We start from the raw sequence: 26543 nt of genomic DNA, 5'->3' as shown, positions 1-26543 counted from the left end.
CATCATCTAAAAAGGAGGGTTAAAGAAAATTTGCAGTTCCATAGCAGTGAGGCTAGTTGGAAGTAGGAATAGCTAAAAGTAAAATCAAATTTCAAGAAAATAAAGGTCCCCCAGATAACCAAAACAACCCTTTACAGCTCTGTTTATCTGACTTAATCATGAGGATTTGGTGTGTTTTCTAACATCTTAACGCTTGCTTTTCACCAGTGGCCAATAACATGAAATGCCAGCACTGACTTTTGCAACTTTACTGACCATTATACAATCATGGATATTGTTTCCTCATCTAGTTAGGACTTCATCTCATTCTGAATGACATTTCTCTCACAAATCCCTGAACACCTCTATCAAATGCTAGGGATCAATTTAACAAGCTACCCTGTCACACTTTAAGAGCTGCCTCCCTCAGTGACACACAATAGCTGACCCTGCATGGATTCAGTGTGATGAAAGTAAATGGGTTATTTTAAGCTATTTTCAGCCAGAGTACCTGGCTAATCTGTTTACTGTGACTTGCAAGGAGCAAGCACACAGTCAGAGGGTTATTTCCACTAGACAGGTAGAACATCCTAGGAGATCCACTACCATCACTCTGAGTATCTAAATCACCTGCAAAATGCTTGCTTTTGTTTCTGAAAATTTTAGCATTTTCTCTCAAGCAACAGTCACATTATAATATTCTTATTGCCCTTAACATGAATACATTGAAAAAATACTTCTACAAAATAATAATCTGAAGACCACCTAGGGTCTTTGTTTTTGTTTTTTTTCCCACAAATATTACTTGCACTAAATTTTAGAACAAGCTGCATTCTGCCTTGTTACTTCAGATCATCAGGTAATTTGAAATTTAATCTGTCATAGTGGAACCACAGACCTCGTGGGTTTTTAGAAAGAGGGATGTTCTTCACTTGAGAACATACTGTGTCTCTAGTCTAATTCTACAACCATTTCATAAAAATAAAAATCAAAGGGTATGACTCTATGAGAGCCATATTTAAGCAAAGCTCTTAAGTTCATTAAGCATTTAAATCATTGAAACAAAATGTGCTTAAATACTTAGCTGTTTCAAATTATTATTATTATAGTAATTACTGTATGCTCAGGTATATCTTGTGAATGCATGTTCTTAGTGCCTACTTAATAAATAAACTGACTAAAATCATTTGAGAAAACAGAATTAGCTTTGGAGCAGAGAAAATACATTTCACAGTAAAAATAAATTATAAATAAATAAATAAATAAATCCCTCTCCATGTATCAAAGCTGGTATGATCATTGATATGGGTATGTTTTAGAAGTGTACCCTTCTATATCTTTAACATTAACTGACAAAAAATCTGATGTATGAGAGAATATGGTAATTCCTGGGGTGATTTCTTCTGGTCATTTATTGGAACATTCTGGGGAAATACCTCAAGCAGAAAACAGGCATCCTTCAAAACCAGTGTCTATTCCCAATTTTTGTCTCCTGGTTTGAGAATCAAGGTTTCATGGATCATGGATTGTAACTCTAAGTGTTGGTTCATTCAGTTCTTTCAGACTCTTTTCCAAGCTGAAATCCAGGAGCATGAGATCCCTAATCAGATATAATGATCAGACATTTAGGGATGGATGGAGTGTGAATTTTGAGTGGTTCTTGAGTACTTTACAGGTTGAAAACACCTCTTTTCATGCTGAAATGTTCCTTGTGTCTATGGAATTCCGAGACTATTTTTAACTTCTGGAACTACTTGTTGACATTACAGATTTGTAGAGAGGAAAAGGGGGAGATAGATTTCAATAGTAAATTTAAGTTGTTCTTACCTAAAGTCCTCTTTTAAATATTTTTCCAAAATTTCTCATGTAACTGGATTAGTATACTGATTTTCCAGTAAGACCACAGGAGCATGAATCATGTTTGATTTTTTTGTCTTTATTTTTTTTCCTGAGCATTCATATATTAGGTAAACACCATAAATTAGTTTACTGATTATTTAAACTCTTTTCCTTATTTAACCAGTGATAACCACGATGCTGAAGCATATCTGCCTTTGCTCTCTGCAGCATAGTTTGTTGAAGTCTCATTACTGTATTTTCTTAAATTATGGCTCTTCAGAGACAAGGTAGGAATCAAGAACTTAAATTCACTTACAAGCAAAACATTTCAAATATGAACTTTGAAAATACCATTTAATAGTGGAACATATTGCTGTCTTTATTTAGATCTAATCCCTAATAATTTAAACTGGACAATATATAAAATACTGTGGCAGGTCTGACTACTGTATCATATAAAAACTTGCAAACCTATATGTTTCAGGTGTTTCTGTAAGAAATTGTTAAGAATTTCAGTAAGATTTATGGATGGTATCAATTTTCTCAGTGTATGATAGCGTACTTTCTAAAATTGGAAAAGACTGCTGTATTGTTGGAAATATGTTGAAATCTCAATTGTGTACAATACATCATGCTTAGAAACTAGATTTATTTGAAAATGTATTGGTCTAATTAATCTCAGGTAGGAAAAAAATCACAATCAAGAAACAGCAATTGCAAAAAAGACACAGTTATGTTATCATCTTGATGATCTTCCATAGAATATTTTCACACAGGTATGATTTTAAAGTTAAATAAGATAACTATAACACACAGTTACCTATAAACTAAATACACATTGTTTTCCTCTGCTGCATCAGTAATATGAACTTCTCTTGAGTATGTATGGTCTTCTAGCTTTGTTCACATGTAGTTGACGTTTCAGAATATAGGGATTTTTTCTTTTCATTATTTCCTTTTCTTGGCTTGAATTTTCTAGATCAAAAGCATCTTGCTGAAGTAACTGTAGGATGTAAGAAAACACAGCATAGTATCATGGCTTTTTTATTTTGTTGTTGTTGTTGTTGTTGTTGTTTGATTGATTTTTGTAATGAAATTCATGAATTCCACAAGAGTTTTATTTGTCCCAAACTCAGACTTTTCCCTAAGATCAGACTACAGACAAGTAGAGTCCTAGAGAAGTGATATTTAAATTCCACTGAAACTAATAAGACCATTGGTTTTGACTACAGGAAAGCTAGTATGTCAATCCGGGGCTAAATAGGACTTAATGTTTCCTTAGCACTGTCAGTCTGTAATGGTTAATTTATCCTAAAAACCTTCCTAAGACACCCACTCCTTGCTAATTTCAGATTTTGAAATTTTTATCACAAAATTCTACAGCTAAAAATCAAAATGTATATAAAGAAAGGAAATAAAGTACAAGAAAGCTAATCTTTTTCAATTAAAATATGTTATTTAATTGTATTTGAGTTTTACTTGTAGTTTTTAAAATATTTTCTTCAGATTCATCATTGCTTTATTTATTAAAATTTCATTCATTCTTTTACCATGTTCTTCCATGGTCAGGCTGAAAGCCATTAAGCTAGAAACATTTTTAGACTCACCTCAGTATTTTCCTAAGCAATCAAATTCTGTTACTCACTTAATTACTTAATAAATGAGTGCTCATCTAAATTCTGTTGATATAAATGGAAAAAAACTCATGATTTCAACAGAGTTTGGAGTCAATCCTAAATGAGTAAGAACACAAGAACTTGTTTCATTACATAAACTGTTTATTTCAAGTCTTCAGTCCTTCTCCCTCTAGCTCTATTCTTTCTCCTTCTATTGTACCTTAGAAATTTTTTTACTGGATAACTATGTTCCTAATAACCATGTTCCTGATACAGAAACATCATTTTTAAATTTTACATGCAGTATTGTTTGATGTGGAGCTTTCCAACCACCACAGAAGGTGATACAACTATAAAATAAGGAGCCGTGATTCCACGAGCTATGGAACGTGATTGTTTCTATGGTAGATTATTTTCAGCAATAAATGTACCAATGAAGAGTTCTCAGAAAACTCTAGCTCTTAAAGATGCTGCAGTCTTTTTTATGGGTCATCCTAGATGGTACAATGGATCGAGAACCCTAAGCAAACATACAGTTCTGATTCGTCAGGCAAAAGGGGATCAGGACTCAGTCAGATTGCCCATCTGATGTTTGTTTTGGTGTGTTTTGTTACAGCATGAGTAGATTCTATCTAGTGTGTTTATGTGAATGTTACAGTAAGGTACATATCACAGATCAATTACAAAACAATTACTACTTATAGAACTAGCAACTGTAAGGTTTGGATGGACAGAAAATCAGGAGCTCCCTTGCTACTAGTTTCCTAGCAATTATAAAAAGTTTAGGGTACCTGGTAAAATTACAGGTATACATAGGCATGTATGTATTTTGATTCCTGTTTGTCTCAGGGCCTTTCAAAAACTCTTTTAAATTTACTTATGCTTGAATAAATCTGCAGTAATCTCATGTCTGTTAAGCACATATTAATTCTGTGCTCTGGCTAATTTTCATGTGTTTATTTCATTCCTTGGAATAGCTACAAAGAGTGGGAAAATTATGTAGTTAAGAATATTTCACGTTTGTTCACGTGTCTTTATCCAAAACAGATGTTCAGCTCTTCAGAACCTATACTAAGTCACAACTCTTTCACAAAGTGGCATATTATCGGAATCAAAAATTAGAAAATAGCAAAAAGGTAGGATAGTTTAGAAAACGTGAATAGGTGATTTAAGCCAAGAACACTTAAGGTCTAGAGGAACACTTGAGATCTGAAATTTAAAAGATCGCTGGGACTACAAACAGAGATTGAAAGTGTAACAATCATTGAAACATGCATTTGTGACACTTCATTTTACCTCCCAGTGCTGAAAGGCTCTGCTGTGGCAAACTTTTTGGAGTTGATATACTGTCAGCGCTGCTTCCAAGCTGAAGCCATCCAGAGCGGCAGGGAACTGTCTTCCAGAAATGAGATCCTCATCATCTACCTCTACCGTTTCCCCTACCTGGTTGTTCATATTGTTGATAAGATTGCAGACATTTAGCAGGGTCACTTTCCAGTAAGAAAGTTTTGCTCTGTTCATCTGAAAATACAAATGCATGTTACATAATATAATGCAACTTTTGTTTTGTTTTGAGTAGTAATGTGTGACATTTAAACATTTTGGAAGGAATAAGTTTGTTTGTTTGAAGTCCTTTTAATCTGTCCAGCTTTAAGACAATAATTAGACTGCTGAAATTAGGACAACTTCTTTATTAAAAACACTAAGACTGTTTCCCCATTGTCTTACCCCCCAAGTAGATATACACAATGGAAAAATAAACTGCTACCAAACCAGAATGGCAGCATTTCATAGTCATTCCGCACAGGTGCAAACAAAAACACAAATGGAAATTAATATAATATAAATTCATAGGTGTAAATCAGGACAGTGAGTCAGGCCCAGTGGATAAATTCCCAGTGCCAAATTCCAAGCTAGATGCCTGTGGTTAACTAGACGCTCCTCCCCAGTTCAGAACAAATAGCAGTCATTTCAAAATTCCCCAAGAAATGGAACAGAGTCCCTGCTTCAGGGCAAGCTGTCTGGTGAAGTTGGAGCCAGTGTTATGGAATCTGTAAGCCCCAGGGTTTTTGGATACTGGAAACTCATGAGTGTTAAGAGATGTGAATAGGTCTAGGGGCTCAAATGAAGATGGAGTAAAGGCGAAAGAGAGTTGTGCAAACAATGTATTTAGTGGCTATACTGAAATACCTCATGAGATCAACTGTCTTTGGGTGGTCCATAACAGGACAATTCGGAGATGTTACAGAAAGTCAGAAATAAGAAATGTCACCATAGTTTGATCCAATACTTTACACTATTTCAGAGCTGTTTAATTTTTAAAACCTTTAGAAAATGATAAGAAGAATTTTTACTTTTTACAGTCAATTTTAAAAACAGTTAATGAAGTAATTTTCTTCAATTGTCATTAGAAAAACCTAATTCCTACCTCATTCACTGTTTCCTTTTCTGTTGTCTTTGCCACTTCCTTGCTTATTATCTACTTATTACCCTAGTCATTATTTCTTCTAAATTGTATTCCTCTTAGTGCTGAATATAAAGATTAGTTTCATTCAAGTAGAACAATCTCCAATCAAGAGTCAAATAGCAAATTCCTGTTTATTAATAGCAATTAATGCCCTTGAGGCATATACTAGGATTATACACTGCCTATGAACTGAAATGTTGTTTCTTTGTCCTGAGAGTGTTAAGTTAAATACAGGTATTACACTAATACAGACATTGCCTTTTACTCACCAACAGCATTAAGTAAGTCTGTGGATGCAGATTTACCTAGCTGAACACTGGGTAATCAAACAACCTGTTGTTTGTTTAAGGAAATTTTTTAGCAAAGAGATATTATATGCAAGATTTGTGCATATTTGCAACTAATTTTATGCTAAATGAATGAAAATGTACATTAATGAAGAAGAAACAAGATAAGCTCTCATCACTAATAACAGTAGTTGCAAGAAATTGCTTTTCAACCATAATCATTAGTTCAGTATACAACTGGTGCATGCATGAATTTCAAAATGAGAATAATTTAGCCTCTTTACTAAAACTACTATGTTCTTAGGTTTCTATACAAACAGTGTTTTGCTTTGAGAAGAAAACTAATCGCAAATCTTATTCAGAAGGTTATACTTTTTTCACTTTGGACTCGTGTGCTGTTCCATCTGGGCACTCCACTCAGGCATCCCATTAATCTAATTATTTGAAAAGCTGTGGCAGGTTCAAAACAAAATTGACATCTTTACAGAATGCCTGATTTAATTAACAAAAGTTAATTTAGCCAAAAAGCAACTGTCCACTGAAGTTTCAAAATCTTTACTCTGTTTTAAAATATTTCTGAAATGCAAACACAGAGCTTTTATTGCCAAATGAGGAGCCTTTTCCAATACAATTGTTTCTCCTTGTACATGAAAGAAATATGAACTAGAGCTTTGCCAGCTAAACTGCAATGAAGAATAAATTCCAGTAGCAGTATTGTGTGAGTAAGTGAGAATTCTGAGTTGAAAGCAATACTGTGCTGGTAGATAGGACTGGAAAAGAAAAGGACTAGAGAAATTTATTATGCTTTCCTGCTTAACTTCTAGAATCACTTTGATCTGAAGTTATTATTTTATGTTACCTTGATGTGTGTCCTTTTTTTTTTTTTTTTTTTTTTTCAGGAACATTTCTCTCTATATTAGCAAAATACTTAAATTGCAGTCTCCATTATGTGCAATTGGTCTTGGCTGCTACTAGGGAAAAAATCTTACAGTGCTGTATGCAAGCATACTTTGTTAGTCAAGGGAGTCTAATTCTCATTAATAACATGCATCACTTCAAAGTATTTTCACTTGGATACACATGCTTCTGACTTACACTGCTGCCAGCTCCCAGAATAAGACTATAAAGCATTATGAACTTCAGTCAAGAGTGAAATAATTTTATAACTGAACACAGACCTCTCTAGATCATGTCCATGTTTCTGAACAGAGCAGGCATGCTTTTTTCTTATAATCTACTTCGCTATTACAGCAAGCATTACAATCATACAGCTTTGTTTTATAGGTTATGGAAAATAACTGAAGTGGGAATGTTAAAAATAAATAAATAAACAAAAGCAAAACAAACAAACAAACAAAAAAAAAACATGCAAAAATACAATTTCAGATGACTGTAATACAAATGTTCAGGTAGATATTCAGTGTATGAAATATTTTCCACAGATGTCTAAGCAATACCAACTACAGTTGCTCAAGGTATGTTTTGGAAAAACACCTACATGAGAGATCAAAGAAATTATATCTGCCAAGAAGGAATAAATTGTTTTGAAGATTAACTTGAAAAAATCTGGGAGGTACCTGGTGGAAGAAAAGAGACTGCCATATGAATCAGAATTAAAAATTATTAATGATGAAGAATTCATGAAGTGAATATGATATATGTATTTCCACTGTTGAACATGCTTCTGAAATATGACTCAGATAATATGGTTTCCACTGAAAGTGAACTCCACATTGTCTAAGAAAAATAAATAAGCTTGAGAAGATTTCCCTCTTGGACAAAACATTTTTCCTGTGAAAACTACAGAGAATCTCAAGTGACAATGTATGTTTTTTCTTTCCATTTCTGATTGAATGATGCTCCAATATATTTTAATATAATTTTTTGCTGTTTCTGTTTTGTAATGAATACCACCAAAATGTTAATTAAAATAAAATAAGAACAAATATTTTGTTCTTTATGTATTATTATCTTGCCTTTATCTAGTGAAATCAGGTGAAAAAGATTCATGACCAAGCAAAATCCAAGGTACTGAACAGCTAGGTAAAACACTTGGACTTAGCTTACAGAATTCCTGAGATATAATGAAGAGAACTGAAGGCTTGCTACAGTGCCTTTTCTGGTGTACTTCACTGTCCTTAGTTTTGGTTAATGACTTCCTCTACACAGAATAAGACAGGGAGTTCACCTGTTATCCAGCAGTGTTCATAACACACAAAGTATCCAGATAACTTCAGTAAAACACTGAGGGATACGTGAAAGTATCAGGAGTATGAAATATATTATGTCAGTAGGTCTGCACTGTCCCTACATAGGTGCTTCAATGGTTCCTTTTCAGAATAGTGATTGAATTTTGTTCTGAATATAACAGTAGAAATAATAACAAAAATATTTTCTGCCTTTAAGAATGAAGTTCTTCTGTGATGCATACTAATGCCTATAAGTATAAGGGCTTACGTGGAATAACTGAGTCAGGAATTCAGAAACTCTTAGGCAGCTGCAGCCTCATCTGCCTGATACGAAGGCTAAACTTTCTAGGTATATACAGTAAGGAACAGGAATTCAAGCTCAGAGAACTCAAGATTCCATAAAATTTATGTAAGTAGGAATCAGGGATCTCAAATGTGCATTCTGCTAATGATGATTCCTGCAAATAATATTTCCTTCAAATAACCTTTTCTTTTTTCTTTTTTCTTTTTTCTTTTTTCTTTTTTCTTTTTTCTTTTTTCTTTTTTCTTTTTTCTTTTTTCTTTTTTCTTTTTTCTTTTTTCTTTTTTTTTTTTTCTTTTTTTCCCTCTTGAACTAATAACATTTCAGTCTTGTTTGGTTCAAGATGGTCTTCATTCTTCATGCAAATAGTGGATCATGTTAGCACTAAAGAAGCTGGGAGTAGATCTATCATTTTGATACTTCAGGTTATCTTACTAAATCTTCAAAAAGGCTCCTTGGACTTTATCTTAGAAGAAAGATATATAAAGCTTTTCATGGTCTTACTTGATTCCTGTATCTTCTTCAAGGTGTAACGGGGAGAAAGGCGATAAGCTATATTAAAAGTTGAAAGCAGTTCATGAAAACATGAATGTAATTATTTAAATATGGAGAGGTATTCATCACATGGCTGACTTTAAAGAGTAGTTTGGAAAAGACCAGTAGACACTTTTCAACAGTCTGTGAAGTCAAAAGAAAATAGTAAAAAAAAAAAAAAAAAAAAAAAAAAGTATATTTCCATAATATTGCATAGATTTGATACCCTACTTCACAAGTATCTACGTGGCTAGAATTTTTCTGTGAAATAGCAGAAACTTAAGTGATTTTACTGTATTTACTGCACTTTTAGATCTGGGCTTTCATAAACTTTTTTTTTTTTTTTTCCTTCTATTTTTCCCTTCCATTTTATTGATGAGAACCACTGAGTCTGTTTAAATTGGCTGGATTTCCCTAGCTGTTGATTATCAAGTCAGTGTTAAATATAATTAATACAATCTAATGGTAATTGCCTTCAACTGGAGACTATTCTCAGGCACAAAGCCAGTCAGTTATCACACATGCCATCCTAAAGTTAGTCTCTCATTTCAGAACCATGATTCTGTTCTAATGAAGAGTAAAAACTAACGAAGGCCAATAAATAAATAAATAAATAAATAAATAAATAAAGATAATAAAAAATAATTATTTCAGTAATGAATGGATGTATGTCTTGTACTTCCGTACACCTTGTTAGTGGTTCCACTATGCCTTTTACTGTCAAGGAAGATTACATTTTATACTAATTAATTTAAAATAGTGATTTAAAATTCTATCATTTAGAATTAAAATGTCTCCATCATCTATCGTTTATATTAACCTCAAGTGTCAATTCACTTGCAGTATATATACCATAAAGCCATTAAAAAGTAAGTTACATGATGTAAAACAACACATAACAGTATATAACAAACATCTTTGTATTATCAACAGGTGCACTGTATTTGGGCATTTTTAGTTACCTAAGATTGCACTCTATGGTAAAAGAGAAGAAAAGATGCAAGTGGAATTTACAGTCACAGTCCGACTCAAATCAGTAGCAGCAATAGAATAGCTGCAGGGTTTTTTTTCCCAGGGCATATTATGGTTTGGCAGGCAGAGAAAGAACTATTTAAAGAACATTAAAATTTGTCTCTGGGAAATAATCTCTATTAAATCTTTCTTTAGAGAAGCCAGTGGCAAACAGGTTTGTTTGCGATCTACCATGCCAGTAAAGAACGTGGGAACTTAAGAACTGACAGATCAAACCAGAACAATGTATTTTCCAGCCTCCTTTCTTATCCTGGTTTATTCAAATGATACTGTGAAAAAGCTCACGTATAAGAAAATACAGTATATACGTAATTTTATTTTCCAGTGAAACCAAGCACCAAGCGTGAAAACATTCAACTTTAAGCCTATGAATCTTGTTTTGGAGCTTTTTCTTCAAAGTATTGCTGAAGAAACACTAGACATATATTTCTTAGATCATTTGTGGAAAACAACAGTGCTGAGAAAGTGTCTGTCAGCCTGTTCAGTACATATGTGCAACACTTGCTACTTCACCTACGTTAGTATGAGTTTGGAACAGAACTTTTCTCTACTTGTTTTAAATAACATCTATATCATTCACAGTCTGGCTACTTGTCAAGGAAATGTCATTTACCAGATTAATAGTTTCATAGTCATGTCCCCATGTTCTTGTACTAACATTATAATGAAATTCCTAAACCAAAATCAGCATATGTATTAACAGATTTTGCTTTATGACTGTCATAATTTTATATGCACATAGAAAAAAAGTTCTGCATAAAAATCTCACTTAGAGATTTGTCTAAAGGTTAATTTAGCTTTCAGCAGGCATAATCTTATTGGAAACACATTTCCTCTTATAAATTCATCCCTCTACATGTTTTTGACAGTTTAATGGAAGTATCAATGTTATACGTGAGGAACACTTTTTATGTGTGTCACATCAACACCTTTAAATTTCCTTTGAACTGAGAAAACCTTGCACCAAAGCAATGTCTAGCACTGAACTTTCAGGTCTGAACCACAGGTTATTACTTTGTGTAAAGACTTCCAGGTTTGTAATGAGAATTCATTTGCTTTCTAACTATCAACTAAAAGAGAAAAAATAATTACCTTTGATGTGTACATATTGGTCAATAAATCTGTTTCTAGTGCTTTCATTTCCTCTTCTGAATCTGGGAATAAACCAGTAACATATGTTCATTATTTTATCATAAATCATGAATATTTGAATCGAACAAACAAAATATAGATATACAAACGGGTTGGGGCAGGGTGGGGGTTGGGGGGGAAGCAGAAATAAAAGTGGATTCACAGCAGTGTGTTCTAATGAGACTATGAGATTTTTGGTACCAAAACTGTATTTTGAAATGGATCTTCACTACATTTCAAAGCACAGTCAACCTTACTGACATTTAATGAAAGAATTCACTGTCCACCCCTAAACAGGCCCAATAATCTTCAGCTGTTTCAGTACAAAAACTTGTGCAACTTTCTTCATTCAAAATCAGTCTAATTTTCATAATTAATACTCACCACCTCTACTAACTAACATTTACTTAGCTGCTGTTTTTTGGGAGCAATCACAATCTTTCTCAGCTTAGATCTTCAAGGTGTTTTTAAATGGTGACCAGCAAACTAATGAAAAGTCACCGTGTCTCTGCTATAGTCTATTGGATATAAGGCATTCCTCTGGAAACTCTATGAAGATTTATTTGCTGAAAGGCTACGCTCAGATCTATTAGACTGTCTGTTTCTGTCTCTGATCTAGTCTACTCTCACACAATAGCCATCTATTCACTAAGTCATCAGAGTGACCATCTTCTGTGCCTGATGTGATCTCAGAACAGTACAGCAAGGACAAGATCAGAAGTCTCAGTTCTTAACCACCTTTATGCTTACCACTTGCTAAGGAAGTAGCTTTCTAGAATATTTTTGGCTTTTGCTTCTTTCATATCTGAAAAATCTTAGCATCCCCTAGTTCAAGTAAGGTCAGATAGTATCACCAAGTTCTTTGTCTCCTCAGACATTTTTATCAGTTATGATTCTGCTAAAAGGAGTTTTTAATAGAAGTGAATATTATTTCCTAAACAATCACTTTGTATAGTTATACTGCTTTCCATTTGTATTAAAGTCACCAAAAAATGTCTGTGCCTTATGTCAGTCTTCCTTTGTAGTGATGCTGATGTTCAGCTTTGTATTACCAGTACGCTACACTTACTGTTTTTACTTAAGAATTGTTACTGAAAATATTGGTAAAGACTGGACAGCAGTACTGCAGCACATCACTAGCAACTTCTCTACAACCTAATGCCTTTCAGCCATTTCAGCACTACTTGTTTTCAGGATTACCTAGTCTTTCAATAGCTTCACCAGTGATGAAGTTCTTTCTGCTGGCAGCACAAGTTCATCTCAGCTAAGTTTTGACTACTGATAGTAACAGGTCTTGCAAATGAGTGAATATTGCACACATGACAGCATCACAATTTATTGTATTCTGGGGCAATGAAATGATTCACATCTAGTTAGGACCCTGTAAAAGCTATATAGAACAGAACATAGTTTCCCCGCCACCAAGGGTATAAGACAGATGCAGAAGTGGAAAGCTTGCTGAATAGATAAGAATTAAGAAACATTTTGAATGAGAAAAAAAGTCTGGAGGATATTACTTAGGAAGCTGTTCATATAGTGAAGAATGAAACAAAGCCTGGAGGAAAAGGGAACACGTTCAGATAATTCAGGAGTGAAAAAGACAGATGATAGGTAAAAGCAGAAAAAGAGCAAACATTCAGGAGAGCAATCGGGTTACAGATTATTGTCCAAATCTGAAGAAAATCCACATACTTTGCTGTCTTTTTTATACTTACCTTATTATTGATAGGAAATACAGATTCTTTCTGTATATTTACATTCTACAGAAATAGTTGTCTTCTATTAGAGCACACTTTCCTGAGGGCAAACATTTTCAAAAGAAAACTGAAACAACTGATCATTTTCCTAATGACTTAACTGTCCACATCAGTAAAAACTGATTTGGCTTTTCAGCACAAAGTTCTCTATGACATTTCTCATTCAAATATAATTCCAAAATTTTGAACAAATGAACCATCATGTCAGTTACACATACAATTTTGCTTTTTTTATATGAGTCGATTTTAATTTCCACTCAAATATTTGACTTCAGTGTTTCATGAAATTTAAATTGCCTCACTGAAAATATTAATCATGGTTTTGCTTGAAAATCTACATATACATGCATAGAAAATAATAAACTTTTAGCCCTGTCCCTAAGAACACCAGCCCTGTAAAGCACACAAAATGATTATGCTCAAGCCATGACAAAATCCAAATTTAAATGTGTTACAATTTGTTTATGTGGGGGAATGCACATTGGAAACTTGCATCCAAAGCAAGGAGTTCTGAGTCCTCCTGGATACTGAAGCTGAAAAATTAATCTACTTGTAAATCTACACTTTACCTTTACAAGTAACAGCAATTTGTGCACCAGTGAGACTGGATTTTGAAGCCTATTCTGCTACGCATCTGTCACTGTACACCTGTTAATTTGCCACAATTCTTTTTCTTTTTTTTTTTTTTTTTTTTTTTTTTTATCATAAACTGATTATCTAAATAACACGTTCTTAGCTATGTCACTTTCCAAATGACTTGGTGGTGCATTTTCAGATATGACCTTATTTTTTTAGGTTTCTAAAGCAACTGATCATAGAGTAGAAATGCACTTACATCTAACATAATATTGTATGATCTGCATCTTTGTGACCAGCATTTTGTCGTCATTTTGAAATCATTACTAGTAATTTCCCCCCCCCCCCCCCCCCCCCCCCCCCCCCCCCCCCCAGAATCCTAAAACTGTACTTCAGCTACTAAAAAGTGACTACAGTACATATATAGTAATGCTGATTTGTACTCTGATGGAAGGAAGAAGAAGAAAACACAGTATCTGTGATAGCTTGGAAATACCCGGGATTCAAATATCACAAATGTAGAAACAAAATTAACGGACAGTCTACATCGACGTTTCTCAATGACCGCTCTGACTAACAATGATGGTAGCGATGCTGATGAGGGGAATGGTTTGCAGATTGGGCGTAAGTTACGGGAGTGATAGACAACGTGATGCTGGACAGAGCCCACTCGGTGCTAGCCGTGGGCGCCCGCAGAGGACAGCAGCTTCAGACCGAGGTGAGCGCACCCCGCCCAGTTTGGTCTCGCTCGAGGCTGCGGGAGCGGCCGGCCGCGTGGTGCTGCCCGCCGCACGAAGGTACAGGGAGCAGGGCGCGGCAGAGCTTACCTGAGCAGAAGCTGCAGGAGGCTAAGGCCAGCAGCACCACGCACACCAGCTGGGCTCTCATCCTTGACGCGCCGCTCTCTAGAAGTAAAGTCCATAAATCCTGGGGAGAGACGGAGAGAGAGACAGACAGACACACAGAGAGAGCGCCGCCGCTCCGCGCCTCAGCACACGCACTGGCGGGCAGCCGCAAGCACCAGATGGGGGACCCGGACCCTTCCCCAACTATATAAGCCTCAGGGTGATGTCACGGCTGTGCAGCCATCGCCTCATGATGAAGTGCCCTCCCCCCTCCCCTCTCGCCGTCCCCCCTCCCCCTTCCCCTTCCCCCCCCGCTCACACTGCTCCCCTCCGCCGCTCCGCGCCCGCCGCTGCTGACGCCACCTCCCGCCTGACGCACGCGGAGCCCCGCGGGGCGCGTAGCGGGGCGCGCAGCATCCCCACTCCACCCACGCGCCCGAGTGCTCGTATCCGGCAGCGACCTGCCCGTCGAACTCGAAAAGCCCCCAACTACAGATATGATAATTACTTATGAACAGCAAAAGTTTCCGCAGTTGCTCGGACACCTGCGTGTGGGATGCGCCGGGTCACGGGCTGCGCCGAGACGCGAACGCCTCGTGCGGCCGTCGCGGGATGCGCTTTATCGTCGGTTCGGGGGGGGGCACAGCGGATAATAGAATCAAATGAAGTCTACGTGAGAGCGAGAGATAACGGGAAAGTCACTTGATAAAGGTTTCATGGGTGCAAAGAAATGGTAACGTCTGCCACAATCAGACTACCCCTTTCGAAAAGAGAGGCAACAGCTGTTGTTTTAAGGAGAGTAAGCTCTCCTTCAAGACATTTATCCTAAGGTGTAGGTGTTCTGCTTGAATTTCACAACATTGGTGAGACAGCCCAGTAAGAGCGGGCTCTGCGGTCAGTGCCCGGAGCTCACGAGTGTAAAAGCCGCGGGGCACCGCGGGACGAAGTGGAGGCAGAGCGGGGGCGGACGGCCCTGCGCCGGGACGGTCGAGGTGGCAGCGAGGAGCTGGGGGCTGTCACGGACTGTCTGTCACGGACAGAGATCGGTAGTAAAAAAAAAAGAAAAGGCACGAAATGGTCTGAAGTAGAGGGTAGAGCAGGTTAATCTTTGTTAATCTTTAACGTGGAGTGTGCATATGAAAAGCTGAAGACTAGCAACAGCCTCCATCGCGGCGCTGCTCATAGCGTGATTTGCCTCAGATACAGACAAACGCTCCATCTGTTGAATGGAGATATTACAATGCAGAACATTTTGGTCCCTGTGAATACATTTAAGTACAGATGCACATGCCATATATAGCAGGAATGCACTCTGGTAGAATTCTGATAGCGTGAAAATTCTCTTCACTATAGAAAGTTTCCTTTGAAATACAGTGATCCTTTTCTACCTTCTCTGCCTGTCTATGCCATGAAATAGGTACTTCAGAAACAGAAAACCTGCAGAAATTTCAAAACCCTGCTCCAGGGAACAGCTGGTGGGAAGACTTCTTCTTCCCTGGATCAACTTTGTAGAAGGATAAAATTTAAATTTGTAATTTTGTTATTGTTGTGGTTTGTTTGCTTGAAGACAAGAAAGACAAGGAAAGACAAGGAAAGACAAGGAAAGACAAGGAAAGACAAGGAAAGATGAAGGAAAGGAAAGGAAAGGAAAGGAAAAGGAAAGGAAAGGAAAGGAAAGGAAAGGAAAGGAAAGGAAAGGAAAGGAAAGGAAAGAAGGAGAAGGAAAGGAAAGGAAAGGAAAGGAAAGGAAAGGAAAGGAAAGGAAAGGAAAGGAAAGGAAAGGAAAGGAAAGGAAAGGAAAGGAAAGGAAAGGAAAGGAAAAGGAAAGGAAAGGAAAGGAAAGGAAAGGAAAGGAAAGGAAGGAAAGGAGGAAGGAAGGAAGGAAGGAAGGAAGGAAGGAAGGAAGGAAGGAGAAGGAAGGGAAGGAAGGAAGGAAGGAAGGAGGAAGGAAGGAAGGAAGGAAGGAAGGAAGGAAGGAAAGGAAGGAAGGAAGGAAGGAAGGAAGGAAGGAAGGAAGGAAGGAAGGAAGGAAGGGAATATATATCACATTGTGTGGACTGTACTAGTGTGCCATTAAAGTTTTAGCTACAGCTCATCTGCCTTAGCACGGAGGTTAGATGGCCACTCACATTCCCCTCCAGTCCCATTTTCTATTATTTCCGTGATGTAGAAAGACCAATCTGCAGCTGATTTTGCTCTGTGGGTGTTCTGCAGTTCAGGCAGCTCTATGAATGAGAATCATATTTCATAGGTATTTTCTAGTGCCTACTCTCTGTCACAGATTTCCTCAATAGTGTAATTGCCCATATACTTATGTAACTGGAATTTATAGGAATGACGTTTTATTTTTTCCTCAGGAAGAGAACAATTGCCAGTTTCCCTGCCATTAAAAAAGATCCCCTAGTTGGTTTAAAATAAAAAATAATAACCCTGGAATTCTAATATTCATGATTCCAAGGAAATGACTATATGTTGTATTATGAGACATAATATTTCTTATAATTGCTCTGTTTTCACCTGCTTAGTTTTTGTCATTTTGCTGTTGTTGTTGTTTGTTTTGTTTTTCCCAAGAGAAATGTAAAAGCAGAAACTTCAGTATTAGAAGTCTTTGCTTTCTTATCATGTTGAATGTTCTTCACATATTATCTTTAGGTGCCCTAGATTAGGCACAATTGAGTTTGGACAATTATATACTTTTTCTCAGTAGAACTAAACTATCTTCTATTTCCCAGGTGTTCATGTATTTTCTTTTTCTAACTCTTTCCTACTTCTGTAGCTTCTTCTACTCCTTACATACTAGTATTTTTTAAGCCTTTCAAGAATTAATGCCTTAAACCACCTTGACTTCTCCAAGTTATCTTCATTGAAGCTTTTCTTGATGAGAAAGTTTACTCTTGCAAAGGAATGTCCCAGAAAAGCTTTTATATGGAAAACAAATTCTTCTTAGACCTCTTTCTCTGACTCTTTCTTCCTAAGTATTTCTCAGCTAGAGAAAACGTGTAGCTCTTCATTAATGTTGGTCCACTTGGGAATCTCACATTATCTGCTTGCCCTCAACATGTGATTTAAACGGTCTATCAAGGCCCACAAATAATCTCCGCTCACAACTGTGAGGTATCTGAAGATAGTGAAACAATCAGGCAACTGGTAGATTCACTAAAGAACAGATACATGAACTTTAATTTACTTTACTTCATCACTGGAACATAAAACTACCACTCTGCATGTGGGTGACACCTAACACAAAAACTGTAAGCACCAAAGAGGAGAAAACCACTCTGCCATAGAAGATACTGGAGACAATAATAAGGAAGAGTCATTGTTTTCAGTTAACAGTCTTATGCCTTAGAAACAAAAATAAGCACAGTGAGAATAAATGAGATTCAATTCAGGCTGTTTGTATTTTGATATTAAATGTATTAATTTGTCTGAGATTTTTGTGTTTGTGTGTTTTTTGTTTGGGGGAGAGGGGTGCTGTATCCAAACCTTTCAGGAGGTATAACAAGTATGGAACTGGAAGATGAATCATTCAAAATTCATTCACCTAAGAATTATTTCACAAGACAAACATTTTAAACAGCACACTGACTCAAGGTGCTAGTTCATCATATCAAATGCAAATGTGATTGATTTAAGCTGCTTTGCCCCTACAGCAGTTTGGCTACCAGCAATTTAAGGTAATTTGCTTGATAGAAAACTGGTAACATTTATTTTGTCATGTCGGCTCAAGAAAAGTAGAAGAGCATCTGAAGTGTAAAGTAGAGAGTGCAGATGAATTTCTCAGGTAGTTCAAGTCTGCAGCGTCACTTTCTTTGTCACAAAATACATCTAGGGTTTTTCATTCAGTTTAGTCAGGACAGTAATGCTCAGATTTTAGCGCTGTGTTCATAAAAGATCCAATGGAATGATACTCAAATTTACTGTTGTAGAAAACAAACAAACAAACAAAAAACCTTATAAGCATTCATGTTATTGTCTGAATCAGATTTTTTTTATTTTTATTTTTTAACACACAGCAAATCTATGACACATTTTGCAAAGAGCTTCAAATCAGCACAGATTTATACACATCTAATAGCTAAGTCAGCATTTCTTTAAGTTTTAAAGTTCCAGTGTCTGAAACTGTGAACATGACATTCTGCACAGCCTCTACATCTGAGGACTACTTGTTTGGCAAGGCTTTTATTCATGATACTTTGTCATTTCAAACAGCAACATCTTTTTTCCCCAAAAGGCCCACAGTTCTCCAATCACAGGACATTTTAGGTGTTATCATCTCAACAAAATAATCTAAAGTCTCATCTTTATTTATTTATTTATTTTACATAGTCATTACATTTTTGAGACACTGAAATTCACCAACTCTTCTGCTGGCAAAATAGATTCTGTTTTTATGACTGTAAAGCAAGTATGGAATATGTGCAGCTATATGTATGTTCAGTTAAAACGGTTATGAACTGCTAAAATTGTGAACATTTCAGTCATATATATGTGTAGCTCTTTGGGGATTATTTATGAAAAGTTATCTTCCCTCCTACTCCCACTTTCAATTTTTTTTTTCTTTTACTGGTATCTTCATACTAGTGAACAGTGTAGTTTAGAAGTGCCACCACAGTGTGTCATGGGAGTTATGCTTTGGACACCTCCTGCTTTCTTTCACCTCTCAGCAGTGCATCCTCATGCCAGACTGCATCTTTGACATTTGTCAGTTACACATTTTCTTCAAATACCCAACATAATCATTTTTTCATTTGTCTCCAGTGAACCATGAATATTTTAATGCAACTTTCAGAATGTAATATATACAATGGACATGGGTGAACAGCCTGATGTATCTCTATTGAAGACTGCATATTCGTGTGATTCACTGTTTATCAAAGTGATTCTGCTTGGAAATTTTGTGCTAAATTGAAAGAGCGAAATGAAATTGATCTGAATTCAGAAGGGTGTCTGTCTTTTTCCAACGACATTCTGATTTTATCAGCAATTGTTCTTCAGTTTTCACTGGATCACAGCAACCAAATATATGTAGTATTCACTGTTATATTGCACTGGTTCAGTTATATAATGTGGGTAGGAATTGGACCTTGCACTGTGAAATTATTGAAATTATTCTATTTTGTCTCTTAGGCCACTTTCACAAGTTTCTTAAATAATCTCACTATTTCCCTGCACCCAAGAGACAGTTTCAGTTTAACTAGTTACCTAGAAATCATACAGACATGAAACCACCTTGTGTTAAAAAATGCAGAGGATTATTTCCTTTGTGCACAGTAGAGAAGCAACATGTTATTATTTCTGTAAATCAGTGAGATTATGGTGATACCTTCGATTTAGCCTGATACGGGTTTCTCACCAGGAGACCATAACAGGTTTCCAAACTATCAGTAACCTTTCTGTTTTCATAAGAAGAAGCCTCAGGAGTTGCTGACAGTCTTCCACAGTTGTACTGTAGCATGAGAAAAAACAACCTTGACCTCATTTTGTCTAAGTGCTTCCTGTATTTGTTTATTATTTTTACTTATCTTCCTTCTTCAGAAAATTTCATTAAATAAGGCAAAAGAACTATTTTTACTTAAATTTATTATTCATATACAAGATGCTTGGCATCACCATTTATGAGTAAATCGGTTTTTTTAAGACGTTAGGTTTGATTGCTCTTGATGTATCTTTAGAACCAAAATACGAATTCATTGAGCTGTGGTTTCAGTACTGTGCCAGCATGCAGATTTCAAATCTACACCCTTTCTGCAGCATGCAGCTTATGGGGGATGGAAAGCATCTATGTAATTTGCACATCTGTAAGCTGACATTTGCATGTACAGCATTTAAGAAATTCCTTGGAGACCAAAAGCAGACATCCCAATAAAGAAAGACAGGGTGGTAATAGGAATATTTTACAACAGTGAACACAAGCAACAAATCATTTGCAAATGCACAAAAACAAAACGAAACAAAGAAACATTTTTCTGAAAAAAGGAATTCAAGCTTTGCATCTGATGAATATTTTGCATTTCCATAACACCTTTCAATTTCAGTGCTTTTCAAGCATTAATTAACCAAAGCTGTGTCTAAACTAGTATGCAGCTGTAAGTATATACTGCTTTGGAGGAAAAAAAAAAAAAAAAAAAAAAAAGAGAGAGAGAGAGAGAAAGAGAGAGAAAGAAAGAAAGAAAAGAAAGCATCATCTGCAGCAGGCTATACCAGCCTTGTTGCCTTGTTTGTATTCGTAAGGCTTATCACAGGGACTGCTGAAGAGTTGCAACCTTTACCCCAGTTACTTATCAAAATCATCAAGAGCAGAGCATCCTGCTCCTGGCCAGATGTCATGATAGTAGTTCCACATGTGCAATTGCCATCCATTTCCAAGCTATGATTTAGTCCTTTTTCTCTCCCCCGCTTCTTCCCAACAAAAATAAATTAGACTGGAAAAAGAACAGTAATGTTGTCGTCACTGCAGATAAACTGGGGGATTCAACTAGATTCACCCTAGCATAGGGTGTTCATGTCTCAGTTTAGTACAGTGATGTCAGCCATACCTTGTGCTGCAGACATGATCTCAGCTTCAGACCACACCCCTTGTACACTGATAAATGCTGCTGGAGCCATGTTTAATTGAGACCCAGAGGCCACTGTTTTCTAATCACTAGATGATGTAGCCCCAGTCCTGCAGACACCTTCATACATGTCTAATTCTATGATGAATAGCATGACTCAAGTGCTGAAACACTAGATTGTCTGTATCTGTAAATTTCAAGTACTCACAGTGAAGAAGAACGTGAACTGTTGATTTAAACATTGAGTCTGGGATTGCAACTCTTCATTTTAATGAGATACTTCTGCAATTCTTTGGGTATTAATTGAAAATGTTTTGACAATACAACATTAGAGGTAGGTTTAAAGAGTATTACCTGTACCTGGTGGTCCATTGCAACATTTCACAATGTTGGCTTAGGCAAAACTGAAATTTTTGAAATTCAGGAATAAAAACTTAGGTCAAAACAGCAAACTTCAATTTTTCTTTTCTTTTTGCTCCTTGTTCCCAGCCTCCTGTGGATGAACGAGTATTCCAGCTGTACTCACTGGTAACTGCTTAGATAGATAGGCTGATATTCATTGTTCAGGCTAACAAGCACAGCTGCAATGGTCTCACTCTTTAGGGCCATACCTCTATTAGCAGTGCAACTTGTTGCAAGTGTGCCTCTCTGTCCCGTATCCACAGAAATCATCAAGGGGAAAAGATTTGTTTATGCATGTGAGATATGAGGTCTCTCTGCTGTGGGAACAGACATTTGTGGTCCTAATGAAGAAAGAATGACATTAGATAGCATCACTATAGAGCTAAGGGGTATGTAGAAAGTGTGGAGAAATTAAAAAACTTAACAGGTGTGGCATGTTATCTATGACAAGCTTGTACAGGTACAACAAGTGTAGATAGCTTTGAGTCTTTGCAGTCCAAAGCTGCAGCAGGAGGATGTGCATCATGAATTGAGAAAATTATCCTCTGTTTAGATTTTCAGGTGTTCAGCTCATATTATTTACCTTAATAGGGAACAGAGCATAGTACTAACTGACTTTACTACTCTAAAAATCACTTCTGAAGTTTCTCAGAAACAGAAACATTAGAGATAAGGGTCTGGCCATTATTTTCATATGTTTATAATGGGTGGTTCAGATATAATTGATCTAACATCATCAGGTAAGCCAGTGCTGGGTGATCCTGAACATTTTCTTTTAGTGGAATAGGGCTTGCAATTGTGCTTGGAAATGCTTGCAGTGTGCAAGCACCAGCATCATCACTACATAGAGGTATTGTACTAGAGGTGGATTGCACAAATGGTTCTGATAGTAATTTCTATTCTTTACAAGGTAAAAGGAGAGGGTATATGTTTACCACATGTAACAATACGCTACTGTTCTCTTTCATTTATTGCAGCTTTGCAAATAAGCTTCAGTGGAGATTCTTGACAGATTATACCCTTCGTGGTCATAGAGTTGACTTTACATCAATCCTGGTCATTGTTTTTTTCACCTAACCAACTAGATCTATTTTGAATAGACTTTCACATCATTATACCGGTCTACATGGTTGATCATAGTCACAGTCACGGATTGACTAACTTCACTCTAATCCTATACCTTCTAGTTCAAGGGAGTTATTTTAAATAATACAAGTAACCTTTTCATTAAAATCAGTAGAATTTAATAATGTAAGCAACTCTGAAGATTTTGACCTGAGTCAATACAAAGTCAAAAGTGTCAATACTTCTTTGGAACATCAATATAATCCTCTTAAACTATTTGTCAGTAATGTGGATACTGGCCACCAGTAGGATGGGCTAGAAACCAAAGAGTACATTTCCTTTAGCCTCTAGAGTTGAGGTCCTGAGGCCCTTGATAATTTTCTTGCTGAAACAATAATTAAGCAATTAGTTGGGGAAAATAAGTCCTTGACCAAGAGGCACAGAATAGTTACACAGAAGTGACTGTTTATGAGAATGCAAGTCTGCTCCACTGTAAGGAGTCCTACCCTAATCCAATCCAAAGTGGTATCTTCAGAAGGTGTACATCTTGATATATGTATCTCTCTGCTATGTAAACTGTTTCTTCCTGGAGCTTCTTTTTGGTTTATCAGATTCAAGCATGCATCCCACATGGCTTCACACCCTTTGAAAGTCTTCCTTTTATCAGCTGGTCTTCAATGCTATCTCTTATTTTGAATTTAGGTCAAAAACATTCATATATGTCAAATCTTCCTAAACCTTTCCGTAGAGACCTATTCTCCTTATTGGAGCTAATGCTAAATCTATCAAAACAAATGCAACTCAAATTTCTGAAGGACATAGACAGTTTCAAATGTGTTATTAAATTTGAACTTGGCAAATGATCAGAAAATACAGTATGAAACACATTGCCCCTTCAGGACAGTAAGTTCAATTTTTTTTTTTTAAATTTTTTTTTTGTTTGTTTTTTTGTTTGTTTGTTTTTATTGGTGGGAGGTGCTGGTTTGTTTTTGCTTTGTTTTTCTTTTCCATTTACATATCTTAAATTGGCCCTATTTGCATTGCTTTATTCTGAGATTAACACCAAATTTATCTTAAGTAAATGTTCTGTCGAATAAATTTGACCTCTAGTTAGGATGAAAGTAAGAAATTCTTTTGAATATGAATTACTGACCAGTCTCAGGAGGTTTGTTCTTTTCTCCTAAAGGAGAGAAACATTCATCATTCACTGTTCCAGAGATCAGTCTTTCCTAACACATTTGCAGTTGTTCATTTGTGTAAGAAGGCCTTGATCAGAAAAAACTCCCACTGGCTTCAACGCAGAAGCTTCAAAAAAGAGCCTAAAATGTGAATTTAATTGTTTCCAGGTATTACATCATATACAGATTCCAACTTTACTGATTTTTATATATATATATATATATATAAATAAGAAATTGAGTGAGAGAAAGATTTAGAGGCTGTTTTAGTCTAGAATTTTCATATGTTATCTATTAAGAAGCTTTCTTATTCTTCATGGTACACTATTTCCTTTAAAAGTAATTCATGAACCGTCAGCATGCCAGTATAAGATTGTGAAACAGCGGCTTTCTGCCACTGTGGAATTATCTGTGATACTTTCCATCCTCCTCTACATGATACAGGATTGAGGGGTGTAAATCTTTGTTATTATCCTGCATGAAAAAAAATAGGCTGCAGGGGTGGAGACATTTTGTCATTTAGGGAAGGTTTGTTCATTTTTCATGAATGGCTAGTATCTTGGAAGAGAGAAAGCTTGTATATCTGGCCCACATGTGAGCTGACATCTGGAGAGGATCCCTATGTAGAAAGATGAGAACAGGTATGCTGGAAATGCACATCAGAAAACCAATATCAAGGATTTTGGTGTAAGTTGAAAAGCGATAGTCTTTATGGGTGCAGGTAGTGACAGGATCTCAGGAACTAGCATTAAAGAACATAACAACTCTTTCTCTAGTGACTAGAGTAGCATTCACCTCCAGGGGGCATGTATTTCAGAAGTTTGTCTCTAAAAGAAGTTCAACAGACCAATACTCAGAGACTTGTTTCTTTCTGAAAATCATTTTCAGTTGCAAAGGTTGTTGTTGTGTTTTCGTTGTTGTTTTTCTAAATGCTGTCAAATTACTTAAAAATACTTAAAAATTAATGTATCTCTTAAAGCGTTAAAGAATGCCCCTAACTTGGATAATAAACTAATTATTCCAGCTCAATTGAGTAAGAGACTTCAGAAATATCAGATGAAAAATAAAATATTAACCCAATATATGTATGTATCTGAGGAATCAAATCTGGCCATGATCATCTCAGCAATTTAATGAATTTCAGAAAATGTTCATTCAGATGTGTTTGTAACCCTGTACTATATCCCTATCTCCCCAGAAAATTATTTTTGGTATATTTTTAAATAAGGAAAAATATTTTTACATTTATATGCCTTCCAAACTGCTAAACCTTTTCCAGGAATAGCACATTTTCTTGTTGTACCTGGTGTATTTCCAACATGTGCTTTGTAATAGGTACAATCTCAGCTAGGGCTCCTGGAGCTGTTCTCAGATCCATTTTAGGTTTTCTGATAAAGCCTTTATGTCAATTATTGGTGACCCTGACACAGTAGCTTGGAACACAGTAGTTCATCCAAACTACTTTATTAGATGTAGATGTCAGAGCTGCTACTAAGTCAGACATTTACACCAAAGAATATAACCACAAAGCACTATTGTAGCATGCCATATGAACTGCTGTGAAAAGTAATTATATATTTCATAAGAGGATTACAAATTAAAAAAAAAAAAAAAAGCGAAGAAGGGTATTAGATGGATCATTTAGCTCTATCTGATGTTTGCATGATTACTGTGCAGTTCTGGAAGAGCTGAGAATTTAATTCATTTCTCTTAACACATTTTAATCAAAATTATAGAGTGAAGAAAAAGGATCTACTAGGCTACTGGAAGGAAAAAAAAAAAAAAAAAATGAGGAAATGAGCAATTGTCTTGTTGGGTCCAATCATTAACGGAAGAACTGGTTTACCACACCAAAGACCTTACTGGTGTCACATTTTATCCCTGATACTTATCCTGCACTGATAGCTTTTTAAGGTAAAAACAAGGCAAATATGAGGTAGTCTTTTTACTCCCAACATCAGGTGATCAGCAGTTTAAGTACATTTGGAGCCAAAAATTTGTTTAGTCCATTACATTTAATTTGTTTACTCCATTATATTTAATGATCCTACAATAGATAGGTTTTTCATTTGTATACCTCAGTGTTTGATTAATTTTCTTCAGTTCTTATTGCAGAATGTTCCGATACATAAATGACAGACATTTACACTATTACAGAAAGAGTGGAAACAGGTAAGAGAGGAGAGTGTTGTAAATGGAAAGAAATGGTCAGTCCAGTCACAGGACATCAGCTCAGTATCCAATGAAAGCAAGGACAGACAGAGATATGGGGATGGATGAACAGTGTGTTGACTGGAAGTCCTGCAGAGACAGAGTTTGACTCCACATCTGGGGAGTTCCCTCCCTTGAGACCAAATTATGTTTATGGTTAGGAGTACCTGGGGCCTGTAGAATGCAAAACTAGTACTTTTTCTGAAATTGTCAATAAAAACCTACTTACAGAGGGGCAAGCTGTCCGTTTTGTTCACTGATGTATTAAATTAAGGAAAATCCTTACACAGAAGTCTTCTACACAGGATGCAGTGGCTGAGGTGGTGCACCAGCTGGATCTGCAAATTGTAACCTACAAGATTTCCTGTAGTGAGGGCTATGCCAGTCACTGTTAGGGAATGCATGAGGGCTATACCAATGATTGTTAGGGAATGCAGGACAGTGTGGAAAAAATAAAATAAAATAAATAAATAAAAGAAAAAAAAAAAAAAAAAAAGGAAAACATAAAGAAAAATAATTGTTTAGGAAACAAATTTACAGAGGCAACAAAGACTTAGGAAAATGATGATTCATATGA

The 26543-nt window shown here is 36.1% G+C and overlaps 1 protein-coding gene across 2 annotated transcripts; it reads right to left on the bottom strand.

The window, feature by feature from the left end:
- Positions 1–2447: 2447 nt before the first annotated feature.
- NTS (neurotensin) lies at positions 2448–14939 on the bottom strand. Of its 2 annotated transcripts, XM_072347578.1 has the most exons (5): positions 14873–14939; positions 14536–14613; positions 11337–11398; positions 4731–4955; positions 2448–2821 (listed from the first exon to the last, which is right to left on the bottom strand). In XM_072347578.1, exons 2-5 carry the CDS (start codon positions 14594–14596, stop codon positions 2675–2677), a joined length of 495 nt encoding a protein of 164 aa, XP_072203679.1. In that variant the 5' UTR covers positions 14597–14613; positions 14873–14939; the 3' UTR covers positions 2448–2674. The 2 variants fall into 2 exon arrangements, with proteins under 2 accessions (XP_072203679.1, XP_072203670.1); XM_072347569.1 differs by lacking the exon at positions 14873–14939 and having other exon boundaries at positions 14536–14820.
- Positions 14940–26543: the final 11604 nt, after the last annotated feature.

The sequence above is a fragment of the Excalfactoria chinensis genome, chromosome 1 (genome assembly GCF_039878825.1).
Source record: "Excalfactoria chinensis isolate bCotChi1 chromosome 1, bCotChi1.hap2, whole genome shotgun sequence".
Lineage (NCBI taxonomy): Eukaryota > Metazoa > Chordata > Aves > Galliformes > Phasianidae > Excalfactoria > Excalfactoria chinensis.
This window is presented reverse-complemented; position numbering and strand designations above follow the sequence as displayed.